We start from the raw sequence: 20,327 nt of genomic DNA, 5'->3' as shown, positions 1-20,327 counted from the left end.
ACAGCTTCAGGCACAAAAATAAACCACAGACAAACTCCGGCTAGAGACAAATAAATAGCCAAACATGGAGCGGAACTGGGAGAGGAGGAGTAAAACTTGAGTCTCTCACTCTCGCAGTGACTTTATTCAATATAAGAGCAGATCCCGGTGTTCGCTGATTGCTTCCACATGCCACTAAACACACACAGGCTGAAGCAAACTCTCAATGTGTGTGTGTGTACATATGAATGTGCCTATTAAGAGAGGTCTCTGAGACTCTATTAATCTCACACTATGTGCAGGCAGCTTGGACGTCTGGTGGCTTCATCTGTTTTGACCTACTGTGGTGATGCATTTGCTTGCTTTTTTTTTTTTTTTTTGAGAAAAAACATTAGCTTGTTTGCAACCACAAAAACTTGTGTCTAAATGAATTTACCTCCCAGATTTTAATTAGAATTTAAATTTTTGGCATTACTTTTATAATCATGTTATAAGCGTTTTTACAAATTTAAGTGGATTGAAAATAAAACAATTAAGTTTTCCCCCAAAATAACATGTTAAATAAGAAGTTTAATCATGCAGCTAGAGTCTTTTTTGAGTGAGGGAATATACATATTTACTAATTTAGCATGACTCTATTTTCATTGATTGTGGTTTAAAGTGCAAAGAAAAGTCCCATAGCACTTAAGTGGGATGAATGAAAATTGTTGGAAGAAATTGATCTGCGAGTTTAAATTACGTTCATTTTCTCTCAAGCTGAGATCTGAAATAAATAAAAAAGCAGGCAGCAATCTGTAAGTCAATACAGATGTCAATTTTACCCCATCATTATTGTTCCCGCGGTGTGGTTGATAACAGTGGATCATTCAGGCAGTGAAAGAATTCTTGAATAGTTCTTGATGGAGAGCTTTTTGATGTAACTTCACTCTGCCCTTTGTTAAAAGTCTTTTTAGTTGCATTCAAACATGAACAAAATGTTCTTTGGGAAATGCTACTTTTTGCTTTTTAAATGAAGACTTGATGATGTATTAGGCATTTTTCAAATGCAAATGACACTACCCACAGACACACAACATCTTAAGATGTTACCCAGCAAGCATTTAAAAAAAAAAATGTCTAATAGATGTCTAAACATTGTCATCTTGGCTAAAAGAAGAATACATTTGGGCTGTTAGTGAATCTAATAGACGTCTAACAATAGGCCAAAACTATAGTCACCAAATAAACAGAAATAAATGACTACACAAATAAAGTCTGTCTAATTTGTCTATTTGACAACTAGTTTAGCCTTGTTTTAGCCAAGCTCTCTACGTTTAGATGTATATTAGACGTCTATTAAACACAAAATTATTTGCTGGGTAATATTAGGTTAGTTTTAGGTCATTGGTGTTTAAAGACAATGTTATTTTGATGTCCAATAATAATGTCAAATGATGCTGATATTTTGTTGATTTTAGGCTGTGTTGGAAAGTGACCAAAATCCAACGTTGAGCCAACATTTTAAACCAATGTCCTATTGACGGCAAATACTGACATTTATTTGTCAGGTATGGCAACCAAAATCCAACGTCTGCTAGACGTCATAGTGGTCATATTGGTAAAATCCACACAACATCAAGCTGTATCATCATTAGACGTTGATATTTTGCTTAGTAAAAACTAATTTGTTTTTAGTTTGCATTGGAAAGTAACCAAAATCTACGTCTGTCTGATGTTGGACATCGACGTTGGCCTGATGTTCATTTCCACTGCTCACCAAGGTTGCATTTATTTTAACAAAAATACAGTGAAAACAGTAAAAATGTGATTTTTTTTATTTATTTTATTTTTTATTTTTTGCAGTTTACTGTAATTATTTTTGGGTGGCACAGTTGTTCAGTGGTTTGCATTGTCGCCTCACATCAAGAAGTTGCTGGTTCAAGTCCTGACTGGGCCAGTTGGCATTTCTGTGTGGATTTTGCATAATTTCCCTGTGTTCACCTGGGTTTCCACCAGGTGTTTTCCGATTTCCCCCACAGTCCAAAGACGTGCGCTATAGGTGAATTGGGTGAACTAAGTTGACAGTAGTGAATGAGTGTGTGAGGCTGTTTTGCAGCTAGAATTGCTGGGTTGCAGCTGGAATGGCACTTGCTGCATAAATCATATGGAATAGTTGGTGGTTCTTTCTGCTGTGGCAACCTCTGTTGAATCAGAGACCAAGCCAAAGGAAAATTAATGAAAGAATGAATGACTAATTGTTTTCTATATATTTTTTTTGTGATGCAAGATTGAATTGTCAACGACATTATTGTATTCATTATAAACATTATGCATTCGTTGTCACATAATCCTTCTGAAATTATTCTGATATGCTGATTTGGTGCTCGAGTAAAGTGTATTATTATCTAAATATATTTATTGTTTATTAATACAAAATAATAATCATAAATATTTATTATTATTATTATTATTATTATTAATTGATTTGTTTATTTTTATATAATCTTTCATTTTCAGGATTCTTTATTTGATATAATGTTCAAAAGTATTAACGTACTGATTTCACTCATTTGAACAGTGTATATAAATGTTTATGTTTTTCAAATATATAAAAAAGTCATAAAGACTTTAAATATGTCTTATTCACTGAACAATTTGATCTAGTATCCCACAACTTTCTAAAAGCAGAGAAGTATACACACTAGTTTTAATTTGACCATGATTCAGCCTTGATATGAAATCCACCTTATTTAAAGTTTTTTTTTTTAAGATAGAGTAGTAGAGATTTAAAGTGTTTAATAATCTGTTGCTAAACATTTAAAAAGAACCACAAACTGATGAAATGTTTTACTTTGAGAGTAATATTTATTACTTTTATTAATTTTTGCAATTGACTCCAGCCTAAAGGTTCCTGAAGTTGAAAGCTGCATTCAATTTCATTATACAAAATTAGACTTTTAACATTAAATGGATAAACTTGGGGGTGGCATGGTGGCTCAGCGGTTAGCACTGTTGCCTCACTGCAAGAAGGTCGTGGTTTGAGTCCCGGCTTTGCCAGTTGGCATTTCTGTGTGGAGTTTGCATGTTCTCCCCGTGTTTGTGTGGGTTTCCTGTGGGTGCTCAAGTTTCCCCCACAATCCAAAGATATGCGGTACAGGTGAATTGAATGAACTAAATTGGTCGTAGTGTATGAGTGTGAGTGTGCATGGGTGTTTCCCAGTACTGTTTTGAGGCTGAAACATACCTGTCAACATTGGGATGTGAAAATAAGGGATATGCCCACCATAATAAGCCCCCCCCCCCCCTTAAAACAATCCCCAAATTACTAAATACGATCAATTGGAGCAGTTTCACTGTAAATAAATGGTTAAATGGTCAGTAATATGTTTCAAAATTATTATTAACAAAAGAAAAATAAATATATACATTAGCAGCAAATACATTTGCAAACAGTTCAGCTTATAAAAATTAATAGCTATTATAATGAAACTAAATACAAGCTATCAATCTCATTAGCCGTTTCTCCACTGTATAACTTACACATTCTGATTAAAGAGCAACAAATGAATCTCTCATTTATTAAGATTTTTTAAATTACATTAAATAAGAGGTGTCTCTTTAAAACTGCACACATCTAATGTTATAATGAAAGCATTCGACTGCTTTCCTAACTTTTTATGCTCATTGAAGACAAAATTAGTTGTGTTTGGAAAAAAAAAACCACCAAGATCAACATCTTTATATGTTATTATTATTAATTATGTGTATGTCTGTTTAAACACGCACCCAAAAGCCAGACTTTCTCTCCGCTACAAATCACGAGTTCAGAATCCGTATGGGAAGCAGCATCTGTTTGAGGATTGTATAAGATGGGCGACAGCATCTGTAATTAAAAGGAAATGGAATCGCGCCATTTTTAATATTTATTTATAAGTGTTTTCATTCCTAAACAAAGCGAAAGCACAGAAGACTCACGTTTTAGAGCAAGGGGTGACCCCTGGTGGTTCGGCGGTATGGGTTGCGTATAGGGAGGCTCGGCTGTTCAGAGAAAGACTGAAAATACAGGAGAAATACAGAAAATTACCTTTACAGGATGATAGCGGGATAGAACAGTAAAATAGAACAGCCTACCCAATTCACCTGTACTGCATGTCTTTGGACTGTGGGGGAAACCGGAGCACCCGGAGTAAACTCGCGCAAATGCAGGGAGAACATGCAAACTCCACACAGAAATGCCAACTGACCCAGCCGAGGCTCCAACCAGCGACCTTCTTGCTGTGAGGCGACTGCACTACCTACTGCGCCACTGTATCGCCTTAAGTTGGTCATTATACACAACTTAAAACTATACAAGTTGTTAAATCTTAAGAGGCTATGTTACGTTAATTTTGAACAAGTTGTTTTTACTCAATTTCACAAAGCTAAAAGTGACGTAGTTGAAGAATGGCCCATAACTGGAAAAATATTCTGAACTAGAGCGATCACTAAAGCAAACAAGCTTTAGCATTCTGGATAGTGACGTTAATTTTATATTCGGATGTACTCATGAACTCTGAAGTCCATAAACACCACTATTGCTAAAGAAACATATTGGAGAAATAATTCCTGTAAAAAAGGAACGCAATGCTGTAACTGCTTTAGTGTGTTTCTTATGGAAATCAAAGCTTCAGCATGTGGACTGTTATGCATGTGTTCATTGAGCAAAATAAACCAGTCTCTTTGCCAAGACCATTTCCTATCTAATGTCTCCTATAAGTTTGAGGAATTGCAGCAGGTTTCTCTTGATTTATTGTGCAATTGTATTTTTTTTCATTGGCTTTTCAGTGTGTTCCAGCTATCTTGTAAACTGTTTCCTAATGGATTGCGTTTTGTAGGAATGACTGAATACGTGGTTAGCATTATGTTGTATTTGTTGTTGTGCTCCATATGGCCCAAAGAGCATTTATTTGCTTCATATCTGCGTTTCCAAAACTCATTTCACATTTGTAATTATTGGTGCGGTGGGTGATGCTAATGGATTTTTTTTTTTAATCCATCTTATTTATTTCAGGCACCACAGTTTTTTTTTTTTTTTTTTTTTCACGAGAAGCTCAAGCTTCTAAAAAATAAATAAATAACCATCACCAACAAATAAAGTAAATGAAACACAATGAAAATCAACATACTGCTTTGTCCTTGTGTCCTTTCCTGTCTGTTCCTCAGATGTGACTTCTAAAAACTCATTAGTTCCATAACGAGAGACCAAATATCCTGTGGTGTTTCATTAAGGAATTGGTACCTACTGTACAATGGGAAGTCCGCTCTTCAAATAATGGCTTTCGAAACTGCGGCATGTGTTTTCTGTACCGAAATACTTTCTGTTCCAGCTCAACATACAGAATATCACATTAAAGGGATAGGTCACCCAATAAAGGGGTTTACTCACGCTTGACTTGTTCCAAACCAGTTTGATTTTTATTTCTGTTAAACAAAAAAGAAGATATTTTGAATAATGTTGAAAACCTGTAACCCTTGTACATTGGAAAATCATTTAATTTATTTTAAAAAATATACTATATACAGTTGAAGTCAGAATTATTAGCCCCCTGAATTATTAGCCTCCCTGTTAATTTTTTTTCCCAATTTCTGTTTAACAAGGAGAAGATTTTTTTCAACACAATTCTAAACATAATAGTTTTAATAACTTGTTTCTTATAACTGATTTATTTTTATGTTTGCCATGATGACAGTAAAGAAACTACAGTTGAAGTCAGAATTATTAGCCCCTTTTTGATTTTTTTGGATTCTTCTGGAGAAAGTTTATTTGTTTTATTTCAGCTAGAATAAAAGCAGTTTTTAATTTTTTAAAAAACAATTTTGGGACAAAATTATTAGCCCCTTTAAGCTAAGTTTTTTTTTCGATAATCTACAGAACAAACCATTGTTATACAATAACTTGCCTAATTACCCTAACCTGCCTAGTTAACCTTTTTAACCTAGTTAAGCCTTTAAATGTCACTTTAAGCTGTATAGAAGTGTCTTAAAAAATAAAATGTAAAATAATATTTACTGCCATCATGACAAAGATAAAATAAACATGTTATTAGAGATGAGTTATTCAAATTATTATGTTTAGAAATGTGCTGAAACAATCTTCCCTCCATTAAACAGAAATTGGGGAAAAAAATAAACAGGGGCTCTAATAATTCAGCGGGGCTAATAATTCTGACTTCAACTGTACCAGAAGAAGTCAAGTATAAACAAAATGGAAGTTGAATTAATTTTTTTTTTGCGCGTTCACTCCAATGAAACACGCCAATGAAAATCGTCTGGGTTTGAATGCAGAAAAATGTCTTGAATAACGGTGACGAGAAACATGAGCGAAAAGCATCCCCGTGTGTACGAACCTTAAGGAAGAGTAAATGATAAGAGTTTTTTTTATTTTCAGCTGCTCACTAAACCACAGCACAACAGCTATTCTTATTTATTTTACCTTCTCCAAACGTTACCTAAATCACTCTCCACAAAGCACGACTTATTTATTGAGTTTTTGAATATGAAGCATTATGCCTTTAACACATTCCACACCTTGCACACTGTGAGCATGTCAATTCTATGCTATTTTTTCCACTCCACTGGCCTTTTCCATTAAGCGTAGGATGAAGTGAGCCATTTGGCTGCTTGATGCTCACGGAGCTAAAAGTAGATCGAAGGCATCATGATCTAACGGAGCCATCTGTACCGACGCTCATATCTCAGAGCTGTCCTTTGGCTGTCTAACACAGCTCATTATTGTTTGTATATGCGCTACTGTATGTTTACGGTCGGTGATTATCCGAGCACAGCTGCCAAGGTAAGCCAGTGATGTCCAGATGGCTCCGATTCAGATGTTCACTGTCTTACTCGTGCAGACCGACTGTCAGATGCCATGTGTGAAGCCAAGGGATGCTGGTTCTTCCTCCTAAAGGGAAATGCTGATATTTTAGACATTTTAACAAATAGTGATGTTGAATATATTATCTCAAACAACATTGGTCTGTAATGGTATGTGCACTATAAAAAATGCTGGGTTCCATTAGGCTTGGGCGGTAATACGGTAATATGTTATGCCGCGGGATTTAAAAATAGCAACAGTGTCCGTTTTAATACCGTTATCCCATCATAAAAAACAATGCACTTAAATAGGAAACAAGTATTAAATGATGAATATTATTTATTTAATGCCTACAAATGCGTATGCGTGATCATCATCGGATGAGGAGAGAGAGAGAGAGGTGAGCTAAGATGGCGAGTTGCGCACCAAGTGACCTGCAGTTTGGCAGTATTTCCGGTTATAACTGAACGAGAAGGGAGTTGTGGTAAATGCGAACTAGAGGTCTGCAATCCCGCGGGAGCTGTGGGACCCAACCAGATTTCTTGCGGTGCGGGACTAAATTTCAGAATAAAGCACAGGATCTGTCAGTAACTCTTGTGTAATTTGAAAGGGAGCGGGTGCACGGTCTAACAATATCGCTCCCGAGCAAGCAAGCGTGTGTGTGTGTGTGTGTGTGTGTGTGTGTGTGAATGAGAGAAAGTGTGATGCTGTGTGCCGCTTGGTGCTCTCTCAATGTGTGTGTGTATGTGTGAATGTGAGAGAGAGAGCGTGGTGCTGTGCGTTGCTTGATGCTCTCTCTCTCTCTCTCTCTCTCTGTGTTTGTGTGTGTGTGTCTATGCGCGTGCGTGTGAATGAGAGAGAGCGTCCCGCGCATATCTCTAATATGAACAAGACAAACAGGTGACCGTGAACCTAAGGTTGCATATGCGGTATTCAGTTTCTGAATGGTTTAGGCACAAGCCAACAGTTTGGTAACGCTGTCTGAGCCTTACGTCATATTTTTTTTAAGTTATGCATGGTAATACCCGATACCGAGGTAAAATATGGAGGAGGTTTGACGGTATCAAAATTTGGAGACCGCCCAAGCCTAGGTTCCATATAATCTCATTTATGTCGTCCCAACACAAATCAGTTAAGTCAATTAAGGAATTAAGTTAACTTGTTTGTTTTTACTATTTTAAGTTGATTGAACGTAAAACTATTAGGTTGACCCAAGAATAAACTCAAGAATTGTGTTTTAGCTCATTGTAAACAAGTAGTTTTGACAAGCGAGTTTAGAAAAATATGGTTGGTCTATATGTGTTATGCATATAGGTCATGCAATGCAATAAAAAATAATGAAAATAAAAGAAAAACCAAAGAAATAAAAGAAGTGTTGGTTAATAATTTTATCTGAGTTTCTGATGCATGGTGGTTCTCTGTTTATTTATGCCGTGTTCAATAAAAAATAAGAAACAAGTATTTGCACAAGTAAATTACAAACAAAATCAATGCAAACAAGCAACTTCAGAAAAAAATGATCAAAGCACAGCATAAGCAAGGAACTCACATCAATTGCAGTTTGGAAATGCATTATGGGACCCGGCGATGCGGTGGCACAGTAGGTAGTGCTATCGCCTCACAGCAAGAAGGTCGCTGGTTCTAGCCTCGGCTGGGTCAGTTGGGGTTTATGTGTGGAGTTTGCATGTTCTCAGCCATGTTCAATTGGGTTTCCTCTGGGTGCTCCGGTTTCCCCCACAGTCCAAAGACATGCGCTATAGGTGAATTGGGTAGTCTGTAGTGTATGAGTGTAAATGAGTGTGTATGGATAGTTCCCAAAGATGGGTTGTGGCTGGAAGGGCATGCGCTGTGTAATACATATGCTGGATAATTAGGTGGTTCATTCCGCCGTGGCGACCCCGGATTAACAAAGGGACTAAGCCAAAAAGAAATAGAATGAATGAATGAATTATAGGACCCTGATCTGCTTTGACAACTCTAGATATGGAAAAGTTAAACAAAATGAAAATTTACTAGTTTGACCAACCAAAAAAAGTTACCAAAAACTAATAAAACATATAACAATTTACAGATTTGTTTCCGTACAAAAATGACAAAATTGTCAATAAAAGTCATTTTGTTAAACTTGAATTCAGTTGAATTTAACCAAAAGAGAAAGTTCAAAATCAAAAATTGTTTCATACGATTTCATTTGTACAATTTAGTATGATTTGCTTGTCCCTTAATGATGGTTGGGTATAGGGCCAGGGTTGGGTGCCATGCCTCCTTTTTAAAATCATACATTTTAATACTGAACTTGTACGAATAAATACAAATTAGCCACTAAACTGACAAATCCCTGTCGCCCCCGCACTCTCTCTCCCCAAAATATAAACCAAAACACAAACCAGTGTTTTAACAAGAGTATTAACAAGAAAATATGATATATTTACAGAAAATAAGGAGCAAAAATAACATCAGGAGGGGTTCAGCCAAAATAAATGACAATAAACAAAGCTTAAACTAAATTAGAGAAAACTTCCCTGGAACATCGATAAGAAAATAAAATACAGAAAACTTACCTCCCTACTAACAACACAGTAGAAAATAAAAAAATAAACAAAAGGCACCAAACTTCCCTACCATGCTCCAGGCCAGACAGGGAGAAAGAAAACTGTGTGACTCCGGTTAGTATGTACAACTTCACATCGGAATCTCACAAAATGCCATATAAGAGACATCAACAACAAAAACTCATTTATATCACTCAAGCAATAACATCTCCACAGAGAATTAACAAGTGGGGAATCGAGAGAGAGAGCGGGAAGCCACTGAATCCATGCTCTCTGAGGTTTTAAATACAGCCGCTGCCAATCCAAGCGCCAATCACCATCCGTTCAAATAAAATGCTGGGATTAAAAAAAAAATCCAGTGTAAATTTGTAAATTAAGCTTTCAGATTATTAAAACTTTATTATATTGTAATACTTTTTGTCATTATTTTGGTTGTCAAAAGGATATCAATAGATGTAAAACCATGTTAAAAGGATGTAAACATAGCCTTTTTATGGATGTGAAATGGACGTGAAGGTTTTGAGATGAAATCAATTAGCATTTTTATTTTTATTTATTTTTTTATATTTTATTAAGCAGATACTTAAATGACAGTAAGTACATGACATACGAGCTGCATAGTATAATTGGCTGGTGTTGAACACACAGAATAATAAGGAAATACAGTTATGTAAACAATCAAAACATTACCCTCATCCCAGCCCAAATCAAGCCCCACAAAAATTAAATGAATTAATTAATTAAAAAAAATAAAGAATTCTAAAAGAACACCACAGGGTTCCACATTTTATAAAATAAATTAACTGAGTCCATGATGGAGTATTTGAAATTTTTTTTAATGTAAAAAAGATATTAGGTCTTTCAACCAGGTCAGATTTGCAGGGGCACATGAGGAATTCCTATTTAGCAAAATGTGCCTTCTTGCTAACAATGAGGTGAAAGCAATAATATTGGTATGGCTTTAATTATATAAACCGTCAGGAGGTAAACCTAAAATTGCAATCATTGGGCAGGGTTTCACAGAAATATCAAGAGCCCTTGACAGAATGCCAAAATGTCACACAACCAGCGATCGCTTTCCAGAGATCGCTGGTTCTCACACGAACTCTCAGGACTACATTTCCGCATTCCCCAGGACTACACATTCATACATGCACTTCTTTTAAACACGCACGCCTGCTCATTCATCTATCCTAAATGCAATCACCAGCTGAACCTTGTCACAGACTGATATCACACCATACTTAAGCCACACATTCACGCTTCCAGTTTGCCGAGTCTTGTTTACCCGAGTGTGACATTACAACGCGTTTCTCCTTGTCTTGTTTTCTCAGTGTTTAGACCCTAGCCCTGTATCCTAGTTATCCTGTTTAGCCGCCTGCCTTTTGACCTGTTGCCTGTTTATACCGACTACGATTCTGGACTGCCTTAACATACCCGTTTGCACCTGTATGACCACTGCTTGCCTGACGCTGAATAAACCTGCATTTTGGATCTTACCTTCTCTTGTGAGTGTCACTCCCCCCGGTCGTTACACAAAGAAAGACCAGAAAGAATTCAATTTAGAGCAGGTGTAAAATGTGTGTTTATAGAGCATCTACTACATCTGTTAAATTTATTAGCATTTTAGAAAATTTTTTTGACATCAATGTCAATTTGATGTCGTTACAGGATGATGATGTAACTGTGTTATTTTGAATCTAATTTATTTAAATCCGTTTAATTGTGTAAATGACTAAAATTATTTTTAAGTGTAACCAAGAGTTCAAAATTATGATGAGATCAGATGTAAGTCAAGTTGCGGCTAATTTAAAAATTTCATTGCGAAGTTCAGAAGCGGTGATGTTATTCCATCCTTGAACTCATATAAGGAGTCAGATTCCGTCTCTCCTTTATTTGCACTTCATTTCTTGCTTTATTGAATTCACACACAACATTTACTTTCCCCAAATTACCACACCGGTGCAGGAATTATTCAGTCCTTGTTCCCATGCTAGCCATAACATGCAAACTCGCAGGTTGTTAACAGCCATTTTAGTGACCAACCCACCTCGTTTTACAGACTCTCAGATTTTTCACAGCTCTGTGGCGCAGATTATATTCAACCTTCCTCTGTTAATGCGCGCCTGCTGATATGGGGAATAGCTTTTACTGGCCATTGCATTTTCGTTCCGGAACTAGACTTTTATTTTCTCTGAAGACAAAACGCCAGTGAAACAACGCATTCCAGATCCATAAACTAGCATGAACCATTTTTCCAAACAAATTATCGGATTATGCGTTTATAAATAACACTTGTGTAAATCTCCGTTGACCATAAATCCTCTGTTTACCATTAAAAACCAGCAGACCTTTGAGTTATTTGACAAAATGATAAAGGAGAAGAGGCGAGGTTTGCTTATGTGTGCGACAAGTCGTAGCAAGACCATCAAATGTGTTTATTTGTTTTTAATCACCATATGTGTTTACAGTGCCTTTGTGCTGTAATTGATCAAATGTGCACTTTTGCACTGTTCATTAGGATTCGCCTTTGATAGCATGGCAGCGTGTACCCACCAGCTTTTTTTTTTTTGTTTGGGTTATTTCTCAGATTTTTATAAATGGCATAAAACTTCAAAGGGAAAGCTTGAGTGGATTTAATCAGTGTAATAAAGTTTTTTATTTTTGCCATTAACATAGGGGGGTAAAAACACAAGGGTGGTATTAATTAGGGACTGTGAAGGCAGGGAAATTGTAACCCCTTTAAACTGGGAGCTGCAGAGGGAATGAATGGTCATAAATGTGTGTTTAGGTTTCATATGCAGTCGTTTTGCTTTTGCTTTGGAGGTATTTGCTGGGAAAAAAATGCACACTTTAGAGGATTGATCTTGCGATTTAAATCCTTCATTTTTACCGAAGTGTGTGTTTTCATTTTAGACAATTCATAGTTTAAGTTTATTTACCTCATGCACATTGTTATTCAACCCAAGCTTATTTTAAAACGTGCCTCATTTCTGGAGACAATTCACAACAAATACTTTTACTCTTGCACTACATTTTAAGCAAATTATGATACGTTTACTTAAGAAAGATTTTTCAGTACTCTTTTCACCTCTGCAACTCTATTATATCATGTACACTCCAAAAATGTGAAGAAAAATGAATTCTAAACAATTATTCAGTTAAAGTCAACTTTAAGTCACTAAACATTTTTCATTCAAAATCTATTTTATACAAGAAGCAAGATGATTTAAATAATTGAGTCTTGTAAAGGCTTTTGTTTGTATTTGTCAAAATACTTCAAAAAAATAACTAATATCTACCATTAGGGAAACATAATGAAACTGGTTTTCTCTTTAAAGCAGTACAAATTGTGTAACTTCCATCCTACAGTTCATGTTCCTTCTTAATCGATTTTAATTGTTTGTTGATTTTTTTTCTTCTTTCACTTGTTGTACATTGTGACCATTTAAAGATTTCTAAAATAAGCCTATAAATTCCAACGGGCTAAACCCAACAGTATAAGTCTAAAGTAGTAAAAGCAGTGATATTTCGTAACCTCGGCAGTACAGCAAATGCATTGGCATCTTATGAGGGCATTTGTCATGCTAATGGGCTTCCAGCTAGAGCTCTCGCAGTCCAGTCATGAACTACACCAATAAAGTAAGCTCTGCCATTCGATAAGCCTGGAATGAGACTATTTTCACACTCCGGGGTCTGTGAAACACCAGTGTGCCCACCTAAAGCAGGTGTGTGACTGTGACCTCTAGATCAGCTCCCCACAGAGTGGCCATTGTTCCATCTGAGCTCAGAACCAGTCCTCAAACTTCTGCATGTCGAGCAGTAATGATCCACACTGGGGCTTGAGCTCCATCGTGACCGCTTTGTAAGGTGAGGTCAAAATAGATATGCTGTGAGAATTTTTTATTAACCAGGATTTAGTTCCTGCAGGATTTAACCTCTTTTTGCGATTGCAGAAATTAAAACTTAATGACCAAATGCTGCTAAATTCAGAGGAGCTTGCAGTTATTTTAATTAAAACCAATTTTGGGCAAATTTGTGTAAAATTCTGCTGTGGTGACCCCTGATAAAGTGGGGACAAAGCCGATGGACAGAAAGAATTTAGGCAGTCTTATACTGAGTTCACAGTGCATGGTTTCAACCCTGCTTTAGTGAAATCATTGACAAATGCCCCAAATCAGAAAGAAGTCATTGCTCATTTATGTTCAATAATGTTCATGTTCTATGATCAACAGCCAATAAGAGAGCAAAATATAGGGCAGCAGGAAGTTTGGGAGCAGTTATAGACATTAAGCCAATGAGAGAGAAATAAACAGGGAAGCAGGAAGTTCAAGTAGGATGTATAGACTCACAGCCAATGAGAGAGCAAGGAACAGGGAATTGGGAAGTTTGGGGAGGAGTAACAGTCGCACAGCCAATGTGAGAGAGCACGATACAGGGCTACAGGAAAATTGGGAGGAGTTATAGAACTACAGCCAATGAAAGAAACCAAGAAACAGCAAAGCATGGGAGGAGTTACAGACCCACACAGCCAATGAAAGAACAAGAAACAGGGAATTGGGTAGTTTTGGGAGGAGTTATAGATGTACAGCCAATGAGAGACCAAGATACAGGGCAGCAGTAAGTTTGGGAGGAGTTATAGATTCACAGCCAATTAGAGAAGTTAGAAGATGAGTAGTTACAGACCCACACAGCCAATGAGAGAGCAAGAAACAAGGTAGCAGGAACTACAGGGAGGAGTTACAGACCTACAGCCAATTAAAAGTGAGCAAAAAACAGGCAAACAAGAAGTTTAGGGAGGAGTTATAGACGCACAGCCAATAGGAGAACAAGATACCGGGCAGCAGGAAGTTTGGGAGACATAAAGCCAATAGGAAAGCAAGAAACAGGGAATCAGGGAGTTACAGTCCCACAGCCAATGAGAGCACATGATACAAGACAGCAGGGCATTTGGGGAGAAGTTATAGTCCTTTAGTGAATGAGAGAGAGCAAGATCAAGGGCATCATGAACTTTGGGGAGGAGTTATAGACCTACATCCAACGAGAGAGAGCAAGAATCGGGGAAGAAGGAAGTTCGGGGCATAACTGCCAACACTCCTGTTTTTTTACGGGAGTCTCCCGTATTTCAGACCCATCTTGCGTATTGTTCTGTCTCCCAGAATTCCACCCCCCCAACTTTTGGTTCCGAACCCAACTCTCTTCAGTTTGCATGCACCCCCGGAGAAAATCTCCCGGATTTTATGATTCGAATGTTGGCAGATATGGTTCGGGGAAGAGTTTTTGACCTACAGTCAATAAGAGAGAGCAAGATAAAGAGCGGCAGAGCATTTAACAAGGATTAACAGACCTACAGCCAATGAGAGAGAGCAAGAAAAAGAGCAGAAAAATATTATCCTGCTGTGAAAATTTCCTTGCCCTGTTAAACATAATTTAGGAAATTTAAAAAAAAGGGAAAAAAATTAAAGGCGGGCTGATAATTCATTAAAACTGTATATTGCAAAAAAGTTTTTACACTCACATGAGGAGTCCTTTGCATATTCAATATTATAAGGTTACAAGTAAACACTGCAGTTCTTTTTTTTCAGTATTGCTTTTACATACAGTAAATTACAGAGCACAGTGGTTCTTATGGTCAAAAAAAGAAAACGTTTTTGCTAAATGGTTGTTGTAGGCAAAACAACACATAGAATGCAACAAGAAATGTCACATTTATTAGGAAGAAGTTGTTTTAGGCTGCAAAAACCATTTCTGGTGTCTGGTAAGTCTTTTGGTTTAATTATTTCCTATTACTGTCTAATTTGTGCACCTATTAACTCTTCTTTTGTATCTCACTTTACTTTTCTGTCAGCGCACATGCAGAACATCATCAACGGCCCCACAAAACCACTCAATTGAACGTTAATGTGTGACTTGAGTATTAGCCTAATGCTTTTAACAGCACAAGCGACAAATGAACAGGCAGCCGTTGTTCGCAAACAGCTCGATGTTAAAACCAGGGAAATGGAGCAATCTAACCGTGTAATTTAATATGGCCGTACTGATTTAAGGAGTCATTTGACCAGGCTGAAATGAATCCCTGTGGGCATCCGAACGGCTGTGAAATCAACAGTTGCTGCTGCAGATTTTAGCACGTCTTAAGTAGGGAGTTAAAGTGAGGTCTGGTGTGGAACCGCAAGGTTACTCCATCCCAAACACATGGGCAAAGTGTGGTTAGAGGATTAGGTCAACGCTCACCGTCACTGAGGTTTGAGACACTGAGGGCTTTGGCTGAGCTTGTAGATGCGATCCAAGGTCCCAAAATGAAATGTTATCTTGTGGTGAATGAGAAGAGACGTTGTATTGTTGGAGATTTGTTTGACTGTAGAGTAACTGAACACACTTACCGTGTTTAGATACAATCACAGATATGTAAAATGTAAATTGTTACAATATCTTTATACAAGTTTATTTCATTTAATTTATTAGATCATAATAAAATGATCATTGCAGTACTATTTTAATAACTAAATAAAATGCATAATGGTAATTTAGTTACAGAATATAACTTGTTTACAGTGCTGGAAAACTGGAAGACGTAAAGAATGAACAAGGACACAATAAAAGGGGTAAAACATTGTTGTAGTTTTTATAATTTTAAAAAGTTTATTGTCTTCCATATGCATTTTAGTCTTAAAGTTTTACTTATATTGCATTTTCCCCCTCTACATTGTTTAAATAATTGTAGTTATGTAGTTATGTGCTGGTTGGAGCCTCAGCTGGGTCAGTTTCTGTGTGGAGTTTGCATGTTCTCCCTGCATTCGCGTGGGTTTCCTTCAGGAGCTCCGGTTTTCCCCACAGTCTAAAGACATGCGGTACAGGTGAATTGGGTAGGCTAAATTGTCTATAGTGTATGTGTGTGTTTATGAATGAGTGTGTGTGGATGTTTCCCAGAGATGGGTTGCGACTTGAAGGGCATCTGCTGCGTAAAAACGTGCTGGATAAGTTGGCGGTTCATTCCGCTGTGGCGACCCCAGATTAATAAAGAGACTAAGCCAAAAAGAAAATGAATGAAAGAAATGGGACCCAGATATGTGATACCCATTCTTGGTAATTATTTTATTTTATTTTATTTTATTTTTTATTTTATTTTATTTTATTTTATTTTATTTATTTTTAATTTTTTATATTATTTTATTTTAATGTGTGAAATGTGGCCCATATGTGTGGTTAATTTAAATAATTTTATTTTTAAAATTTCAAAAATTAATTTTATTTTAGTTTTTTTTTTTATTTAATTTAATTTAATTTTATTTTAATAAGTGAATTGTGGCCCATATGTGTGGGTAATTTAATTTTTATTTTTTGTTTTGTTTTGTTTTATTATTTTTTATTTTATTTTACTTTATTTAAATAGTGAAATGTGACCCAAATATGTGGGTTATTTTATTTTGTTTTATTTTATTTTATTTTATTTTATTTTATATAAATGAGTAAAATGTCACCCAGATATGTGATACCCATTCTTGATAATTAGTATTTTGTTTAATTTAATTTAATTTAATTTAATTTAATTTTTTTTAATTTTATTTCATTCTTTTTTTTTAAGGGAAACATGACCCAGACATATGTTACTCATGTCCGTATGTGCAAATAAATCTGTAAATTTATATATATATATATATATATATATATATATATATATATATATATATATATATATATATATATATATATATATATATATATATATATATATTATGTGTGTGTGTGTGTGTGTGTGTGTGTGTGTGTGTGTGGGTTACCATGTTATGGCAATGTTTAAAAGTAGCCAACTGGTTTTCACATTAAACACACAAGGATCAACATGGTATAAAGATCAGATCAATCGCATTTCATATACCCATAGTAATAAAACACAACATGCATTACATTACATTAAATGACCTTCACGCAATAATACAATGTATTAATGGGGTGGGATTTAATAAAGTCTGAAAAGCTATGGCGCCACTTAAATCCATCAGCTGACTCAATATCACAAGAAATGCATTAGCTAACCATTATGTTTTTCATCTCTCTCAATCCATAGGTTAAACATAGGGTTGTGTGCACTTTCATCAGCTGGGTGAGTAATAGCATGCTAAGTGAATGGACTTTATACAAGACCTCCAGTTTTTGGCAGACACAAAGACAGAAGACACCTTCCACCTGAGTCGCACCATCTGAACCAGAGGCCCAGCTTCTACAACAACAAACACACCCTCGACTGGATAGCGATGAGCTACAGATTTATGTTCTTCCTCTGATTGGTTCTGATTAAACCTATCACACCCCATCTGAATTTAATGTTCGTAGAGACATTGTGATGTAGGTGAGAAGACGCGCTTTAGATTCTTATGTTAATGGACTGTCTAGAGAGGGAGAGTAAGTGTGATTCTCTCCTCCTTTGGTGATGGATCCATACACCTGAGCAGACTAAACATGCCATAAAACACTTTCATTATTGTCCATTATCTTATAGACTCGGGTACTGAATCATTCTTATTCTTGGACAGCTGTGGAGGTTAAAGGGTTAATTCCTCCCCAAATGAAAAGTCCATCATGTACTCACCCTCATGTTGTTGCAAACTCATGATACTCAACTCCGACACTGCATTCGAACATTCCTATAGTAATCAAAACCCATATTAATAAAATTGCTTAATTCAAGTCTTTATAAGAGACACAATAGCTTTACATGGTGGACAGATTTCATTTAGTTTTTAATTTACATGCAAACATTGATCAGTAAAAAAATAAACAGAAGCTTAACCACACCTGCTTGACCAACAAAACTCACAGCTGTTTGCAAAATATCAACTGGGATATGCAAAGATAAACCTAATTGGCTCTTGTGTGTCAAGAATTAACTTCATTGGTCCTTGTGCATCAAGAATCAACTTAATTGGTCCATAAGCATCAAGAATGAACCTCATTGGTTTTTGGTTGGTTCTTGTGCATCAAGAAAGAACCTCATTGGTTCTTGTGCATAAGGAATCAACCTCATTAGCTTTGGGTTGGTTCTTGTGCATCAAGAATCAATCTCACTAGTTTTTGGTTGGTTCTGGTGCATCAAGAATGGACCTTGTTAGTTCTTATGCATAAGGAATCAACCTCAATGGTTCTTGGTAAGTTCTGTTGCATCAAGAAAGGTTCTTGTTGGTTCACCTGCTTAATAAAAAAACTCACAGCTGTTTGCAAAATATCAACTGGGATATGCAAAGATAAACCTAACTGGGTCTTGTGCTTCAAGAATTGATCTCATTGGTCCTTGTGCATCAAGAATTAACTTAATTGGTCCATAAGCATCAAGAATGAACCTCATTGGTTTTTGGTTGGTTCTGGTGCATCAAGAAAGAATCTTATTGATATTTATACATAAGGAATCAACCTCATTGGTTCTTGGTTGGTTCTTGTGCATCAAGAATCAGGCTCATTGGTCTTTGGTTAGTTCTGGTGCATCAAGAATCAGCCTCATTGGTCATTGTGCATCAAGAATCATGCTCATTGGTCATTGTGCATCAAGAATCAGGCTCATTGGTCTTTGGTTAGTTCTGGTGCATCAAGAATCAGGCTCATTGGTCATTGTGCATCAAGAATCAGGCTCATTGGTCTTTGGTTAGTTCTGGTGCATCAAGTATCAGCCTCATTGGTCATTGTGCATCAAGAATCAGACTTATTGGTTTTTGGTTAGTTCTGGTGCATCAAGAAAGAACCTCTTTGATTTTTTATACAGAAAGAATCAAACTTATTGGTTCTGGGTTGGTTCTTGTGCATTATGAATCAACCTCATTGGTTCTTGGTTGGTTCTGGTGCATCAAGAAAGAACCTCATTGTTTTTTATGCTTAAGGAATCAACCTTATTGGTTCTTGGTTGCTTCTTGTTCATCAAGAATCAAACTCATTGGTTCTCGGTTGGTTCATGTGTATCGAAAATGAACTTCATTGGATCTTGATTGGTTCTTGTGCATTAAGAATCAAGATCATTGCATTTTGGTTGGTTCTGGAGCATCAAGAAAGAATCTTATTGGATCTTAGCGTAAGTAACCTAATTGGTTCTTGTGCATCAATAATCACCTTCATTGGTTATTGTGAGTCAAGAATCAAGCTCATTGGTTTTTGGTTGGTTCTGGTGCATCAAGAAAAAACCTCATTGGTTCCTATGCATAATAAATCAACCTAATTGGTTCTTAGTTGGATTTTGTGCATCAAGAATTAACCTCATTGGTTCTTGGTTGGTTCCTGTGCATCAAGAATCAATCTTATTGTTTTTTTTTTGGTTGGTTCTGGTGCATGAAGAAAGGACCTTGTTGGTTCTTATGCATAAGGAATCAAGGAATCATTGGTTGGTTTTGGTGCATCAATAATCAACTTAATTTGTCATTGTGCACCAAGAATCAACCTTGTTGGTTATAATGCAGCAAGAATAAGTCTCATTAATTTATGCACATGAATGCACCTCATTGTGTCTTGTAGATTAGGAATGATACTCGTTGGTTTTTGTTCATCAAGAATGAACCTCATTGGTCCTTGATTGGTTCTTGTTCATCAAGAATTAACCACATTGGTCTTTGTTATCGATAATTAATCTTTTTGGTTTTTGTGCATCAATAATCAACCTCATTGGTTTTAATGCAACAAGAATAAACCTAATTAATTTCTGCGCATGAATGAACCTCACTGGTGCTTGTGCATCAAAGATGAACCTTATCGTGCATCAGCAATGAAAAAGACATTCATAATGTTACAAAATATTGATTTTTGATTTTTTTTAGATTGATGAATTTAATTTATGATGAAACATTATACAAAAGACTGGAGTCAAAGGAGCTCTAAAGCACAATGATTTCTAAATAATTGTGTGACACTTAAGACTGAACTAATGATACTGAAAATTTGGTTTCATTTTAATAGTATGAATTTATTTTTTTAATATTTTAAAAGAT

The 20,327-nt window shown here is 36.1% G+C and overlaps 1 protein-coding gene and 1 long non-coding RNA gene across 2 annotated transcripts in view; both read left to right on the top strand.

Annotated features, from left to right (window-relative positions):
- Window positions 1-20,049, top strand: part of LOC147839658 (uncharacterized) — a 92,338-nt gene extending 72,289 nt beyond the window's left edge. The window contains exon 4 of the mRNA XM_087293031.1: window positions 17,432-20,049. Within this exon, the coding sequence (XP_087149157.1) occupies window positions 17,432-17,554 (123 nt within the window). The 3' untranslated portion in view covers window positions 17,555-20,049. The remainder of the gene's footprint in view (window positions 1-17,431) is intronic.
- Window positions 2,539-9,395, top strand: LOC147839659 (uncharacterized). The gene is made up of 3 exons (XR_015514777.1): window positions 2,539-3,027; window positions 3,459-7,006; window positions 7,903-9,395. It is a non-coding gene; the product is annotated as an uncharacterized LOC147839659 (long non-coding RNA).
- Window positions 20,050-20,327: the final 278 nt, after the last annotated feature.

This window comes from Danio rerio, chromosome 18 (genome assembly GCF_052040795.2).
Source record: "Danio rerio strain M-AB ecotype USA chromosome 18, GRCz13ab, whole genome shotgun sequence".
Taxonomy (NCBI): Eukaryota; Metazoa; Chordata; class Actinopteri; order Cypriniformes; family Danionidae; genus Danio; species Danio rerio.
Note: the sequence above shows the minus strand (reverse complement) of the source record. Positions and strands in the feature narration are given on the sequence as shown.